The sequence below is a fragment of the Carcharhinus amblyrhynchos genome, chromosome 3 (genome assembly GCF_965287045.1).
Source record: "Carcharhinus amblyrhynchos chromosome 3, sCarAmb.v2.hapA, whole genome shotgun sequence".
Classification (NCBI taxonomy): Eukaryota; Metazoa; Chordata; class Chondrichthyes; order Carcharhiniformes; family Carcharhinidae; genus Carcharhinus; species Carcharhinus amblyrhynchos.
This window is the reverse complement of record NC_137326.1, coordinates 61,578,242-61,593,951: the sequence shown is the minus strand read 5'-3', so window position 1 is coordinate 61,593,951 and position 15,710 is coordinate 61,578,242. Positions and strand designations below refer to the sequence as shown.

Below are 15,710 nucleotides of genomic sequence, written 5' to 3'. Positions count from 1 at the left end.
GAATTCATTACCACAGGAAGTAATTGATGCCAAAATATTGAATGTATTCAAGAGGTGGCTAGATATAGCACTTAAGGCCAGTAGGGTCAAAGGTTATGGAGAGAGCAGGATTAGGCTATTGAGTTGGACGATCAGCCATGATCACGATGAATGGCGGAGCAGGCTTGAAGGACCAAATTAACTCATCCTTCTCAAAAAACAAAGAACAGCACAGCACAGGAAACAGGCCCTTTGGCCCTCCAAGCCCGAGCCGCCCATCTTAACACTCAGTGAGTGCCTTATTCAAGTCTTTCGTTGATCGTCGACGTTTTTGTCTACCTCTAGTGGAACTCCACGATAAAGGGAATTATATGTATGCCAGATTAATGGCATACATTCGGGGACAATTTATTGACACCAATCAGCCTAAGAGCACATCTTTGGGGTGTGGGAGGAAACCGGAGCACCCAGAGAAAACCCACGCAAGCACAGGGAGAATGTGCAAACTCCCGCAGACACCGGCCCAAATCCATGTATCTGCACAGCAAACAGTGATAGTCACTGAGCTGTCATGTTGCCCGTCAGATGGTCCAGTTTAAGCGTACACTAACGACGTGAAGCACTAGGCAACACTCAAAGCAACATCCAAGAGCAGCCCTTGCACGACCCACCATGTGTATGCCCCTTGTTGGTCAACAAGGCGGACCAAATCTCCTGTGAAGTAAAAGAAAAGACGTCAATAAACATGACATCAATAAAAAGGACATTTACGGAATCCCCAGAAGCGCAGAAATAAAGCAAGTGAGCCATGAAATATGTTGGAAGGTCCATAGGAATCAGCTGATTCCCAGGGACATCCCAAAGCTCTTGATCTTTATTTGGAAAAGTCCCTTATATCCCTCCATCTGTAGTCCGCTCATGTGCTTGTCTAAGTAAGCCTTAAACAACCTTAGCGTGCCTGCCTCCACCACCCTACTTGGCAGTGCATTCCAGGCCCCCACCACCCTCTGTGTGAAAAACCTCCCTCTAACATCCTGAGTTATACCTCGCCCCCCTCACCCTAAGCCCGTGGCCCCTCATAATTATTGTATCCAACCTAGCAAAAAGCTTACCATTGTTCACTTTATCTATACCCTTCATAATCTTATACACCTCTATTAGATCTCCCCTCATTCTCCGCGTTTCTAAGGAGAACAGCCCCAATTTGCCCAATCTTTCCTTGCAGCTCAGGCCTTCCATACGAGGCAACATCCTGGTAAACCTCCTCTGCACTCTCTCCAGGGTCTCCACATCTTTTCGGTAGTAAGGTGACCAGAACTGGATGCAGTACTTCAAATGTGGGCAAACCAACGTTCTATACAACTGCAACATTAGACGCCAGCTTTTATATTCTATACCCATCCCTATAAAGGCAAGCATACCCATAGGCCTTCTTCGTCAGCTTCTCCACCTGTACTGCCACCTTCAAGGACTTATGTACTTGCACCCCCAGGTCCCTCTGCATTTCTATACTCTTAATAGGCCTATCATTTATCGTGTAACTCCCCCCTACATTCTTTCTTCTGAAATGCATCACCTCGCATTTATCTGGATTAAATTCCATCTGCTATTTCTCTGCCCAGTATACCACCCTATCTATATCCCGCTGTATTGCCTGACACTGCTCCTCACTATCAGCAAGTCCAGCCATCTTTGTATCATCTGCAAACTTGCTGATCACACCACCCTCTTCCAAGTCATTTATGCATATTACAAATAACAGAGGTCCCAGTACTGACCCCTGCGCACACCACAAGTTACAGACCTCCAGCTAGAAAAGGACCCTTCCACTACTACTCTCTGTCTCCTATTCCCAAGCCAGTTCTCAATCCGTCTATACACCTGTCCTTGTATCCCATGAGCCTTAACCTTTTCCACCAACCTACCATGAGGGACTTCGTCAGACGCCTTACTGAAATCCATGTAGATGACATCCACGGCTCGTCCTTCGTCGACCGTTTTTGTCACCTCAAAAAATTCTACCAGATTCGTAAGGCACGACCTCCCCTGTACAAAGCCATGCTGCCTATCACTAATCAAATTGCCACGCTCTAAATGCTTATACATCCTATCCCTAAGAATCCTTTCCAACAACTTCGCTACCACTGATGTCAAACTCACCAGCCTGTAATTACCCAGGTTATCCCTACTACCCTTTTTAAACAGTGGTACCACGTTTGCTATCCTCCAGTCCTCTGGGACCTCACCTGTGTCCAAAGAAGAGACAAAGATTTGCGTCAGAGGCCCAGCAATTTCATCCCTCATCTCCCTAAGCAGCCTAGGATAAATGCTGTCAGGCCCCGGAGATTTATCAGTTTTAATACTACCTAAAAACCCTAACGCTTCCTCCCTCGTACCTTGGAGTAAATCCAATTTGGAGATGAAGGTTGATTGTCCAACCTTCTCAATACAGTTCTCCAGCCGTGGAATAGGATAAGAATCTGTTTTTGTAACTGCATTAACTTTCCTATAGTCCACACACAATTGTTGGGTACCATCTGGTTTCGGTACTGTCACTATGGATGAACTCCACTCGCTACAAATCACTTCATTATTTCATTCTTGAGCATACCTCTGATCTCCCTTTGAACTTGTGCCAATTTTAGAGGGTTAAGTCGATAAGAATGTTATTTAATTGAAACAGCATTTCCCACATCTACATCATGCATAGCCATTCTAATACTTCCCAATTTATTCTCACATGCTTGTCCATGTGATATTAATAACTCTTTCAGGTCAGTTCGATTTTCTTCTGGAAGGTAACACGATACTTCATCCTAATTTTTAATAATGATCTCATTATCCAATTTAATTTGAGGAATATCAAATTCAGAATAATCTGGATTCAGTTCTTCCTTCTGAGTTGTAACACCAAAACTTCTTCCTTCTGCTCTCTTCCCTATCAAAATACCTTTTACGTATTTTCACATGACCATACTCACTTTTCCTTCTATCTGGCATTCTTATCAAATAATTCATCTAATTCAATTTTCTTTCAGTTTGATAAGGCCCACTAACCCTTGCTTTTAAAGGTTCACCTGCCACTGGTAACAGTACTAAAACTTTATCTCCGCTAACAAAACTGAATTTTTGATTTCTTATCCGCTTCCTGTTTCATCACACGCTGCAATTTTTAAATGTCATCTATCCAATTCACCTGCTCTATTTAACCTTCCCCTAAAATTTGACACATTGTCCAATAATGTAGTCTCAGAAAGTTCTCTTAATCAATTAAAGGGTCCCCTTACCTCATGATCAAAAATCAATTCAAATGGACTGAATTTAGTTGACTCATTAGGTGTATCCCTAATTGGAAAGAGTATAAATGGAATTCCTTTATCCCAATCCTCTGGATAATCTTAACAATAAGCCCTCAACATTGTCTTCAATGTTTGATGCTACCGTTCTAACGCTCCCTGCGATTCTGGTTGGTAAACAGTTGATTTAATTTGTTTTACTCCTAAGCTATCCATAACATCCTTGAATAACTTTGATGTAAAATTTGATTCTTGATCTGATTGTATTGCTGTGGATAGTCCATATATTACTACAGAAGTGAATACCAAAAAGGCTGTGGAGTTCTGGGGGTGTTGTGAAATCACCCCTTTTTATATTGTGGGGTAAATTCCTTAGCACCAGAGAAACAAAGAAATAGCAGTTGCACAATTACACTTGTGAACTTACTTACAACTTGCATTTTGTAAATTTGTTTCTGGCTAGTAGACTTTTGTTGATAAGGCACAGCATCTGAACAACACAGCATGGGAAACAGGCCCTTCGGCCCAACGAGCCCACGCCGCCATTTTAACATTGAGTGCCCTCCTCTACCTATGACCTGTGTCTACGCCTACTGGGGAAGATTGAGGGAAGACTAATTTAGGGACAATTTGTTACACCAATCAGCCTAAGAGTATGTTTTTGGGGTGTGGGAGGAAACCAGAGCACCCAGAGAAAACCCACGCAATCATGGGGAGAACGTGCAAACTCCCGCAGACATTGGCCCAAATCCATGTATCTGCACAGCAAACAGTGATAGTCACTGAGCTGTCATGTTGCCCGTCAGATGGTCCAGTTTAAGCACACACTAATGACGTGAAGCACTAGGCAAATCTCGAAGCAACACCCAAGAGCAGCCCTTGCATGACCCACCATGTGTATGCCCCTTGTTGGACAACAAGGTGGACTGAATCACCTGTGAATAAAAGAAAATACATTAATAAACATGCAAAACGTAGGCATTTACGAATCCCCAGAAGCTCAGAAGTATGACAAGTGAGCCATGAAGTATGTTGGAAGGTCCTTAGGGATCAATTGATTCCCAGGGACATCCCAAGGCTCTTGATCTTTATTTAGAACAGTCTCCTGTATCCCTCCATCTCTAATCTGCTCATGTGCCTCTCTAAGTAAGCCTTAAACAACCCTACCGTGCCTGCCTCCACCACTCTACTTGGCAGTGCATTCCAGGCCCCCTGGAATTTTTTATCTAGTAAAAAATTTAGGTAATTCCTCTACAAGCCTTTTTGCTGTAATATTGCATAATAAAATGGCCTCTGGAAACCTAGTAGGCATATTCGTTATGGTTAATGGATATTGATTCCCATTTTTGTTCTAGGGAGGGGTCCTATGCAATCAATTAAGATCCTTGTAAATGGCTGCTCAGCTGCTGGAATGGGTATTAAGGGTGCTGGTTTTATCACTGCTTGAGGTTTCTCTATCACTCGACATGTGTGATATGATCGACAAAATTTAGCTACATCTTTTGGCAGTCCAGGCCAATAAAATGATTTTGTATTTTAGCTTGAGTCTTCCTTACCCCCAAATAACCTTCAACTGGTACCTCATGTGCTACTCGCGACATCTCCTTTCTATATCCTACCGGCAATACCACTTGATCAACTTCTGCCAACTTTTCATCTGCCTGAATATGTAATGATCTCCATTTCCTCATTAAGACTCATTTTTAAGGTAATAGCATTCTGGATACACTCAGATTCCTCTTCCATGTATGCCTTCTGATACAAGTGTTTTATATCTATATCCTTCTGTTGCAGTTCTGTCAACTTTCCTGAACTAAAAATATCCACCTCATCCTCCACCTGTTCTTATCTTCAACCTTTTTCACTCTTTGATTTATCTTGCTGTCTTAACCTATGATTTTGCAACCTTTTTATTATGCAAATAGGAAAAATCCCAGGATTTGTGTCCTTCAGCAACTCAATTGTTTGATTTTCCAATGGCTTGTCAATCACAGTAGGTATCACTCCCAGCTATATCGTTATCCAAGATAATCTGTATTCCTAGACAAGATAATTTCACTATCACTCAAAGAACAAAGAACAGTACAGCATAGGAACAGGCCCTTCAGCTCTCCAAGCCTATGCCAATCATAATGCCTGCCTAAACTAAAACTGTATGCACTTATGGAGTCCGTATCCTTCCATTGCCATCCTATTCATGTATTCGTCTAGTTGCCCCTTAAATGGCACTATCGTACCTGCTCCCACTATCGCCCGAGGCAGTGTGTTCCAGACATTCACCACCCTGTGTAAAAAAAATCTTGCCTCCCACATCTCCTCTAAACTTTTCCCCACTGCACCTTAAACCTATGTCCTCTAGTACTTGACTTTTCTACCCTAGAAAAGAGTATCTGACTATCCACTCTGTCTGTGCCACTTATAATCTTATAGATCTCTATCAGGTCACCCTTCAACCTCTGTCATTCCAGTGAGAACAAACAGGCTTATCCAATCTTTCCTAGAAGCTAATACCCTCCAGATCAGGCAACGTCCTAGTAAATCTCTTCTATACCCTCTTTCTCCAAAGCATCCACATCCTTCTGGTAGTGTGGCGACAGAATTGTATGCAATACTCCAAATGAGGCCTAATTAAGGTTCTGTACCACTACAGCATGACCTGTCAATTTTTATACTCACTGTCCTGACTATGAAGGTAAGCATGTTGTATGCTTTCTTGACTACCTTATCCACCGGCGTTGCCACTTTGTGATCGGTGGACGCATATGCCCAGATTTCTCTGCCTGTCAATACTCCTAAGGGTTCTACTATTTACTGTATAATTTCTACATATATTGGATCTGCCAAAGTACATTATCTCACATTCATCCAGATTAAACTCCATCTGCCATTTCTCTGCCCAAGTCTCCAACCGGTCTATATCTTGCTGCATCCTTTGACAGTCTCCTTCAATATTCATAACTTCATCAATTTTTGTGTCATCTGCAAACTTACTAGTCAGACCAGCTACATTTTCCTCCAAATCATTTATATGTACTACAAACAACAAAGATCCCAGAATTGATCCCTGTGGAACACTGCTAGTCACAGCCTTCCATTCAGAAAAGCACCTCTCTACTGTTACCCTCTGTGTTCTGTATTCATCTTGCCAGCTGCCCCCTGATTCTGTGTGACTCCTATTACTATTTCGCCACTCTTCACTGAACTCTCCAACTTCACCTTGTATAATGGAACACTACTCTTCTCGCCCTGAATTCCACATATTACCAGCTTGTCTGGCAATATTCCAATCAAGGTGTTCTATGAAGCTCACCTGACCTGTAAAATTTTAACGTTGAATTGGCTGGGATGAGCGTGAGAGGTTTTACTTCAGGTGTGATTCAACTGATCCATGAGGAGCTTTTATCAAAAACAAAGTTTCATTAAGAATATTGTTGACGTGAGAGGTTTTACTTCAGGTGTGATTCAACTGATCCATGAGGAGCTTTTATCAAAAACAAAGTTTCATTAAGAATATTGTTGCCATGTATAGTAAGGCAATTAGCAAGAACTTCTAACAATTACAAACAAGAAACACAACAGCCACAATAATGTATAACTCATAAGGAAATATTTCTAATGTGTTCCAACCAAAGCCAACATCGAACACACAAAACCTTCCAAATAAACACAATACAGCATAGTTAACGCCCACTTATTATAGGTATCCAGCCACCTGGGTTGAATGTTGAAAAATCCCTTGTGAAGAAACTCAGAAGAGTTTATAGTTGAACCTGCTTCCCAAAACCCAACTTTTTAAAGAGGATAAGGAGAGACACTGCTTCTTAGTTTGCTGCTAAACTGACTTCAACAACACACTACCCAAAACAAAACTAAAAGCCCAAAGGAAAAACACCTATTACCTGACTGCCACAAACGAAACAGAAAACCCTACCACCTTATTGCCACAGCTTAGCTCCACCCTCAATAACATCACTGAAGCTGTAAACTGCATGACTTTTACAAAAAAACTTTTCTTAAAAGTACACTCACATGACAACGGTAAGATGGAAGTTTACTAATTCTGACAGATTTCTGAGGAAAACATGAGTTTGGAAATACAGAACCACAAGAACCTTCTCCCTTCCTCCTTCATCTTTTAGTTAGTTCTCCAAAAACTAGCTTCTCTTTAAATGTATCTACATAATTTGTTTCAGTTACTCACTGTAGTGGTGAGTTCCACATTCTAACCATTCCTTGGATAAGAATTTTTCTGTTAGATTTTTAGTGAATATCTTATATTGATTGCCCCTGTATTTTGAGTGAAGTATTGGCATGAATAAAAGGAAGATGGGATGGGGCATCAGCCTACCTGCTGATTATGAGATGATTAGGAGACTACAGCCTAAGGGTTGTTGTAATCTCTCTTTGTTTCCTTACAGCCCACCAGTGAGGAGGACCTGTGCCCGATCTGTTACGCTCACCCAATCTCCGCTGTCTTCAGGCCATGTTCACACAAATCCTGCAAGTAAGGCCAGCCTAGGAAACTGTATTGTGACAATGTATTGACATTTATCTTGTCAATAGTATTTGCAAAAGATTCTATAACACAGACCACTTAACCCAACAAGTCTATGCTGGTGTTCATGCTCCACAAGCACCTTCTCCCTTCCTCCTTCATCTTTCAGTTAGTTCTCCAAAAACTAGCTTCTCTTTAAATGTATCTACATAATTTGTTTCAGTTACTCACTGTAGTGGTGAGTTCCACATTCTAACCATTCCTTGGATAAGAATTTTTCTGTTAGATTTTTAGTGAATATCTTATATTGATTGCCCCTAATTCTGGGTTCCCCATAAGTGGAAACATCTTTGATTTTTATCTTATTTTTACCTTAATTTTTGGATCACCTCTCCCTGTCTATCCTGCAGAAAAGAGTGCCCTTTATTCAATCTTTCCTGATAGTTGTAACCTTTAGATCTGGGATTATCCTTATTTCTATTTATGGACTTCTCTGCTTCTGGATTTGCTTCCTTTAGAAATGAAACACAGTTGTTTGATTCTATTTTCTTTTGGCATTGTGATTTCTAGTAATTTGTATGTTGCTCAATGCCAGTCTTCCTGTACCCTACTTAGATTCTTATTTTCCGAGGACTATGTGGCCTTATATCTCCTAATAAAATACACCTCTGCACACTTATCCATTATATTAAATATACAGTATAAAAACAGGCCAGAGCTTATGCTGACAATCATCGTAATATCTTTTACCTTCTCCCTTAAATATTTATCTAGTTTTTTTCAAAAATGCATGCAAAATATTCCTCTCAACCATTTCTTGTGGTAATGAGTTTCACATTCTCAAGGTTAATACATTCCTTCTGAATTTCTGATTAGATATCTTGATGACAATCATATATCCTTATAATATACCCATGGTTTCTAGTTTTGCTCTTCCCTACAAGGGGAAATACACTGTGTCCACTCCAGCAAACCTTTCATCATTTGAAATACCTTTATGAGAACACCCCAAAGCTCTTCTCTTTTGAAAAGAGACGCAGCCTAATAATCCTTTGCAAAGGCAGTGTCATTCTATAAACCTTTTTTGGCACTCTTTAGACCCTTTATATCCTTAATCAAAATATGGCAACCAGGACTGTACAAAATACTCGTTAAGTCTGGTCTAAGATCAATTCAAGTTTGGAATAACTTCTCTACTTTTCAATTCTATCCCTCTAGAAATAAACCTGAATGCTATCTTTTTGGTGATATTTGTTACTCCCAAATCCCTTTGCCTTATTTAGATTCTTGTTTTCCAATTATCTACCTGGCTGTTAAGTATACAATGCAATTTGGTGTCCTTCTCAAATTTGGAAATTGTACTTGTAGTTCCTAGCCCAAATTGTAAATAATGTATAACAGTGATGCCAGCACTATGCAGTACCTCACCAAAGACCTTTGGGAAATTATGTATACCACGTCCACTACATTCCTGTTTTCTTCTTTCTAAGACCAGGAACAGTGTCAGTTACTTAGCCACTCTAGCTCATTTCTAGATCAAGGCTGATCTGCATGTTAACTTTATCCACCACCTAGTTTTTACAGCCCCTAATACCCCTAATACATTTGCCTAATAAAAATCTATCAATTTTAGGTTTGAAATTCTCAATTGACTCCCCGCCTCAATAACAGAGCTCTAAGAACATAACATAAGAAATAGGAGCAGGAGTAGACCATCTAGCCCTTCGAGCCTGCCCCGCCATTCAATAAGATCATGGCTGATCTGAAGTGGCTCAGTTCCACTTTCCCGCTTTCTCCTCATAACTCTTAATTCCCTTGTCTGTCAAAAACCTATCTACCCGTGTCTTAAATATATTTAGTGAGGTAGCCTCCACCACTTCAACAGGCAGAGATTCACCACCCTTTGAGCGAAGAAGTTCCTCCTCAACTCCGTTCTAAACTGCCCCCCCCCCGCCTTATCTTGAGGCTGTGCCTTCTAGTCCTGCTGTCCTTTCTGAGCAGGAAGAATCTCTCTACCTCTACCCTATCCATCCCTTTCATTACCTTATACGACTCTATAAGATCCCCCCTCATCCTTCTAAACTCCAACCAGTACAGACCCAGTCTATTTAGTCTCTCTTCATAGTCCAACCCCCTCATCTCTGGTATCAGCCTAGTGAACCTCCTCTGCACTCCCTCCAAGGCCAAAATATCCTTGTGCAAGTGCGGCGACCAAAACTGCACACAGTACTCCAGCTGCGAGACTCTACAAGAGACTCTACAAGACTCTGTGTCAATAAATACTTTCTGGCTTCAGTCTTCAATGCTGTAGTCTTTATTCTGGACTTCCCCACCAGAGGAAATTGTTTTTCTCTCTCTGCTATATTGAATCCTTTTATCATCTTAAGCCTCAATGTGACCACTTCTTAATCTTCTATACTTAAGGCAATGCAATCCTAGCCTATGTAACCTTATCTCATAATTTAATCCTTTAGACCCAGTATCATTCTGATGAAAGTTCTGTTACTTCAAAAAACTAAATAAGCTAACCCTTGCCTTTTAAATCTATGCTGGCTACTTACCGTAGCTTTGGTTTCTAGATTTTTTTCTATCAGATATTAATAAAAAATCCATTATTTTGCATCCAATTTATGACCCTGAATACAGTAAGGCTGCTGTTAAACCTCCTGCAGGTCTGTCGTATGAAGATAGACTAAATCGGTTAGGATTGTATTAATTGGAGTTTAGAAGAGCGTGAGGGCTTCTCATAGAAACTTTAAAAATTCTAACAGGATTAGACAGGGTGGATTCAGAAAGAGTGTTTCCGAAGGTGGCGGGAGTCCAGAATGAGGGGTCATAGTTTGAGGATGATAGGTAAATGTTTTTGGACTGAGGTGAGGAGAAATTTCTTCACCCAGAGGGTGGTGAATGTGTGGAATTCATTACTACGGAAAGTATTTGAGGCCAAAACGTGTGATTTCAAGAAGAAATTAGATATAGCTCTTCGGGATAAAGGAATATTGAATTTGATGATCAGGCACGATCAAAATAAATGGCAGAGAAGGCTCAAAGAGCCAAACGGCCTACTCCTGCTTCTATTTTCTTTGTTTTTATGTTTCTATTCCCTGTTTCTGCAGCTACTTGTAACTTATTCACCTAGTCCCAAATCCGAGTAATTGCCTCTTGCTGCCCCCTCTCAATACCTGTATTTCTTTCTCATTATTGAAGGACGAGAACACTACTGCTCTGTACAAATTCCCAATCACTTGCTGAAATCTGTGCCCTATGCCTTTGGCTGTAAAAATACCCTTATCTCTTCACTGCTCTCACGCCAGGCAAGTGCTTTCAGTGATACAGCAATAGTCCACACCCATTCCAGTGCATTCCCTCCATTCAGTGCAATAATCCCATTTAGTTTATATTTGTCTGGCTTTTGGTGCCATGTCTGTCTCTCTCTGTAATTGTCCTGCTGCCTTGCTATTTAACCAATGGTGGGGACAACCTTCCCACCCAGAGACCAAATGAGCCACATGTGGCCAATTAAAGGTCTCCTCCCTCCACCACTGGCATTTTAGCATTGTTGTGTGATACTCTGCCATGTGGGGAGACCCCCGGCAGCCACGGGAGGTGGCTCCTGATCAGCCTTACTGGGGTTAACCTGACTGTTTGGGAGGGTAATCTGCTTCCATGGTGTCCTCAACATCCTACAAGGCCATTGCTCTTGGTTCTGATGTTGAACCTCTGGCTCTCCAATTGGGCATGACGTGGAGATGCTGGCATTGGACTGGGGTAAATAGAGCGCTGGCTGCCCCTTTGTCAGATGAGTCATCCTCCTCTTAATTACACTCATGTGATGAAGGGGCTGCCAGCGGTCTGAAAGCTAGTGGCTTTTGCTACCAAATAAATCTGTTGGACTTTAACCTGGTGTTGTGAGACTTGTTATTGTGTTCTCCAATTGGCCCACAGCTGTTGGGGATAATGGGTAAACCTTTCAGGACTGAGGCGAGGAGAAATTTCTTCACCCAGAGGGTGGTGAATGTGTGGAATTCACTACCACAAAGTAATTGAGATTAAAACATTATGATTTCAAGAAGAAATTAGATAAAGCTCTTGGGATTAAAGGGATCAAAGGATATTAAATTTGATGATCAGCCATGATCAAAATAAATGGTAGAGCAGGCTCGAAGGGCCTAATGACCTGCTCCTGTTTCTATTTTCTATGTTTTTACGACCCTTCATTAGTCACCTGACAACAATAAGTGTGACCAGGGCCTGGAAGCTGCTGAGCAAGTTCAGCAGCTTCCAGATCATGGTGATAAAATGCAGTTATTAAAGGAGCAGCTTTACGAAGTAATTTACTCTGCAAACCTCTTTGCTCTCAATCGTCTCCCTGTGTATTTTGTTGCCCTCATCTTTGAGTTCCAAATGAACTCAGAAGTGAAATATTCTGTCCTTCAGTCTTGTTGCAGAGACTGAGGTAGCTCAGATAAGGACTCCCAATTTTAAACACTGAGGAAAGCTGGAAATGAAATTTGTGAAATATTTCATGGTATTTGGGATGTGTGAAGGGCCAGCTCTGCTGAAGTTCTGTTCCTCCTGTATAGGTGCTACATTATAAGGGGAGAAAGAATGAACACTCAGGCATCAGCTAGGATCTGTTTTTGATCCAGTAAATCAGGTTTTTACCTTTTGCTGTTTTCTTTCCAGGGCCTGCATCAACCAGCATCTGATGAACAGCAAGGATTGTTTCTTCTGCAAAGCCACAATCACAGCAGTGGATGATTACACCAAACCCTCCTCCTCCTCCTAATTACTACTGACCCTGCTTTCTAACACTGAGGGTAAAGGAGAAGTGATGCTTTTTCGGGACATTGGGGACGGTGCAGGAATCGCAATGATCGATATCTGATGTTTACAAAGGGAAAGATCGTCAGTGTTTCAGTGAGCAGTGATATGCTTGTTAGACTGCTATTCTGTTTCAAATATTGATCACTAATGACTGAGACTGACATGCTCTGAAGGGCAATTTACAGATTGCATTTCCCTGTATCCTATCAAATACGGACATGCAAGCTGTGTCTTAACAATGACTGCTTCACTGGGTCCTAATGCCTACCCTGTATATAAAAGTTATACACCAGCTCATGAGACAGAAATTGGTCAAGTTTAAAATCATTTGAAAACAATTGGAAAGGAAACGTGTGGCTGTGTCTCCCCCACTGTATTGTTTGGTGTATGAGCCAGGCAGAAGTTTTGAATAATTACTTAATTTGGCCTGTAACCTGTGAGAAGACATCCTTTTGTCTACTGATTATTTCATTTGTCAGGTCTCAGCTGCCGCATTTGGTTTCATCAATCATTACGGTTTCTGTTGGGTTCTTTTCAACAAACAGAATTCAGAAAACTGTTGATCAGCTGCACTGTTCAGTGCCCTATTTTGTGCTGGATTAAGTTTTATTCTTGACCCAGTTTGTCAGAAAACCATGGGAACGTTTCCTTCGAACTCAAAAGCTCCCTGAGCAGCTTTGCTGTACAATCAGACATGGAAAGTGCAATCCCTGCCCATTTGACTGCTTTACCAGGACTTCGTAGGTGGGGTCCCTGTTGCTGTAGGTTTAAATTTGATGCACATGACATCCAGAATCTGATGTGACTCACTGATGCTGGAATTTAGCACCACCACCAACTCTTCCCTTGGTGCTGTCAATGCCCCAGTCACATCACTAAAATGACCAACTTCCCCAAGCCTCCCATACCCAACTGTCTGAACAAGTGTCCCCTGGACTTCCATCTTTAAGTTTAAACTGAAGCTGAAAAAAAACACTAAAAGAGATGTTCACCTAACCCATCAAAATGTTGAATTGGGTCTGACACGGACTATTGCATGAGTCAGGGTTCTGCATTACTCTAGTGTGTTCCTATATTACTGTCACTGAAGAAAGGAGCTGGAGCAGAACACTATAAACCTCATGAACATTAACAGTAGGGAAGAGGTTTTTTTCTCTTTGGGGTTCTCATGAGATTTTGATCTGAAAGATTGTGAATCTACAATAGGATTGAAGTCAAGGGGATTTTACAAACAAACTTTGGAAGATTGCGGATAATTCTCCAGGTCCCAGTTTGAGAAACTTAGTGACTAAAATTTGGCCAGCTTAAATCAAGAAGTAATAATAAACAAATTTGAGTGAGAGACATGTCAGCACTGAGCTCTCAGGCAGCAATGTAATTACCCCATGGGAATTGTACCATGGTTTAGGCTCAAAACTGACCACAGCTGCTAACACACTATGAATGAGCGAGAGTTCTAAGTAGAGGGAGTGACTGCTAACCTAATTGTTAACCCCCCCTCCCCCTGATCTTGTTTACACTAGGAATGGTGGCATAAAATATTCTCAAAATCACCAGCAATTGGTCAACCCATAACACGTGTTTCACCAAGAATCACCTCACCATGCATCCAGCAATGATAGCAGGTCAAGTGTTGTAGCTCAGGCCACAATGCAACTTGAAGCTGGAACTAAACATTTTACATTGAAAATGGTCCTAAAGCTTCATCACCAGCCATCCTCCATCACTAGTTGAGCTGTGGTTATGGTTGTTGGACTATACAATGACAGAATAGTTAGGTTGAACTGCTGACTTGTTACAGATGAGAATGCAGCAGAGCTGTGTTAATTGTAACTATTATCTCACAAACACATTGTGAAAGATAGGCTAACTGTGTATTGTCACAGTCTGAGAACTGCTGAGAATTCCTTACCGAACTTCCAGACACTCCCACAAACAGTTGTTTCAATGATGACTATAAAGATGGGTAGGTCAGTGAGACTCAGTTACGTCAGTTCGTTGAATTACGGGTGAGGGAAAGCCTAACGGTTAACCTTTTTTCCACCTCACTGAGACTGCATGCAGTGTGAATTCCCAATGATTCCTGCTTTTAATAGAGTCCCTTTTGTTGGAGATGTGGAGAGCGTGTGAAGCTGCTGCTTATGTTGAATTTGATAGACTGTTCTTGTGAGTTTTCGCGCAGAGCTGAGCATTAAAATGATTTATCCATCAGTTTCAAGACCTGTTTCACTGTATTTGTACACAGCAAGCTATATTTCAGGACAGACTATGTCTCCCAGCCAGCTATATCACTTCAACATCGTCAATTACCAAACACTGTAGAAATTCCCAGCAGCATTCTGTCAAAATGGCAGCAAGAATCAGCCAGTTTGCACTGTGGCGAGCTCAGCATTGCCAATGCTGTTTGTTACCAGCCCCAGAGCAAGGCTCAAACTCACAAGCGTCACACTGACCCAAAGCTCTTGCCCCTTGTTTCTGACACTGTGGGCCCAATTTTACCATTTTCATTCTAAGTGCTGAATCTGGGTGAATTCAGATGCGACTTGGAAATCAGGTTTCAGGCACTCCCATTCGCCCTTAGCCTGTAAAAAAAATCGCAGGTCTGAATCGCACTGTGGCCATGGCTTAGCGCATCCCAAACAATCTGAAAAATGCACTGCTATCCCATCATTGTTAGGTCAAAAAAAGCAGATAAGTTGGCCCAGGAGCAAAGAGCGAGAGTGATGGCCCCCACAGCCATTACTCCACTCCCTTATCCATCCATCCATCCACCCACCCACTACCCAGACCAAGTGCAATCCTTCCCTTCTGTTTTCCTCTCCCCACCCCGACACCCCACCCCCCCCACCCAACCCCCACCCCCCCCACCCCAACCCCCACCCCACCCCCCCCACCCCCCCACGCCCCTCCCCCCGCCCAGCCCCGCCCCCACGCCCCCCCCCCCAGCGCCCCCCCCCACGCCCCCCCCCCCAAACCCCGCCCCCACGCCCCCCCCCCCAGCGCCCCCCCCCCCAAACCCCGCCCCCACGCCCGCCCCCCCCCCCACGCCCCCCTCCCCAAGCCCCCCCCCCCCCCAAACCCCCCATTAGTGAGCTGTTGGAAGTGCTGAATTC

At 42.4% G+C, this 15,710-nt stretch overlaps 1 protein-coding gene across 1 annotated transcript in view; it reads left to right on the top strand.

Moving 5' to 3' along the window:
* The window catches only part of rnf123 (ring finger protein 123), a 394,669-nt gene extending 379,854 nt beyond the window's left edge, over window positions 1-14,815 (top strand). Inside the window, exons 38-39 of the mRNA XM_080184629.1 lie at window positions 7,694-7,779; window positions 12,457-14,815. Coding sequence (XP_080040755.1) covers window positions 7,694-7,779; window positions 12,457-12,559 — 189 coding nt within the window. The 3' untranslated portion in view covers window positions 12,560-14,815. The remainder of the gene's footprint in view (window positions 1-7,693; window positions 7,780-12,456) is intronic.
* Window positions 14,816-15,710: the final 895 nt, after the last annotated feature.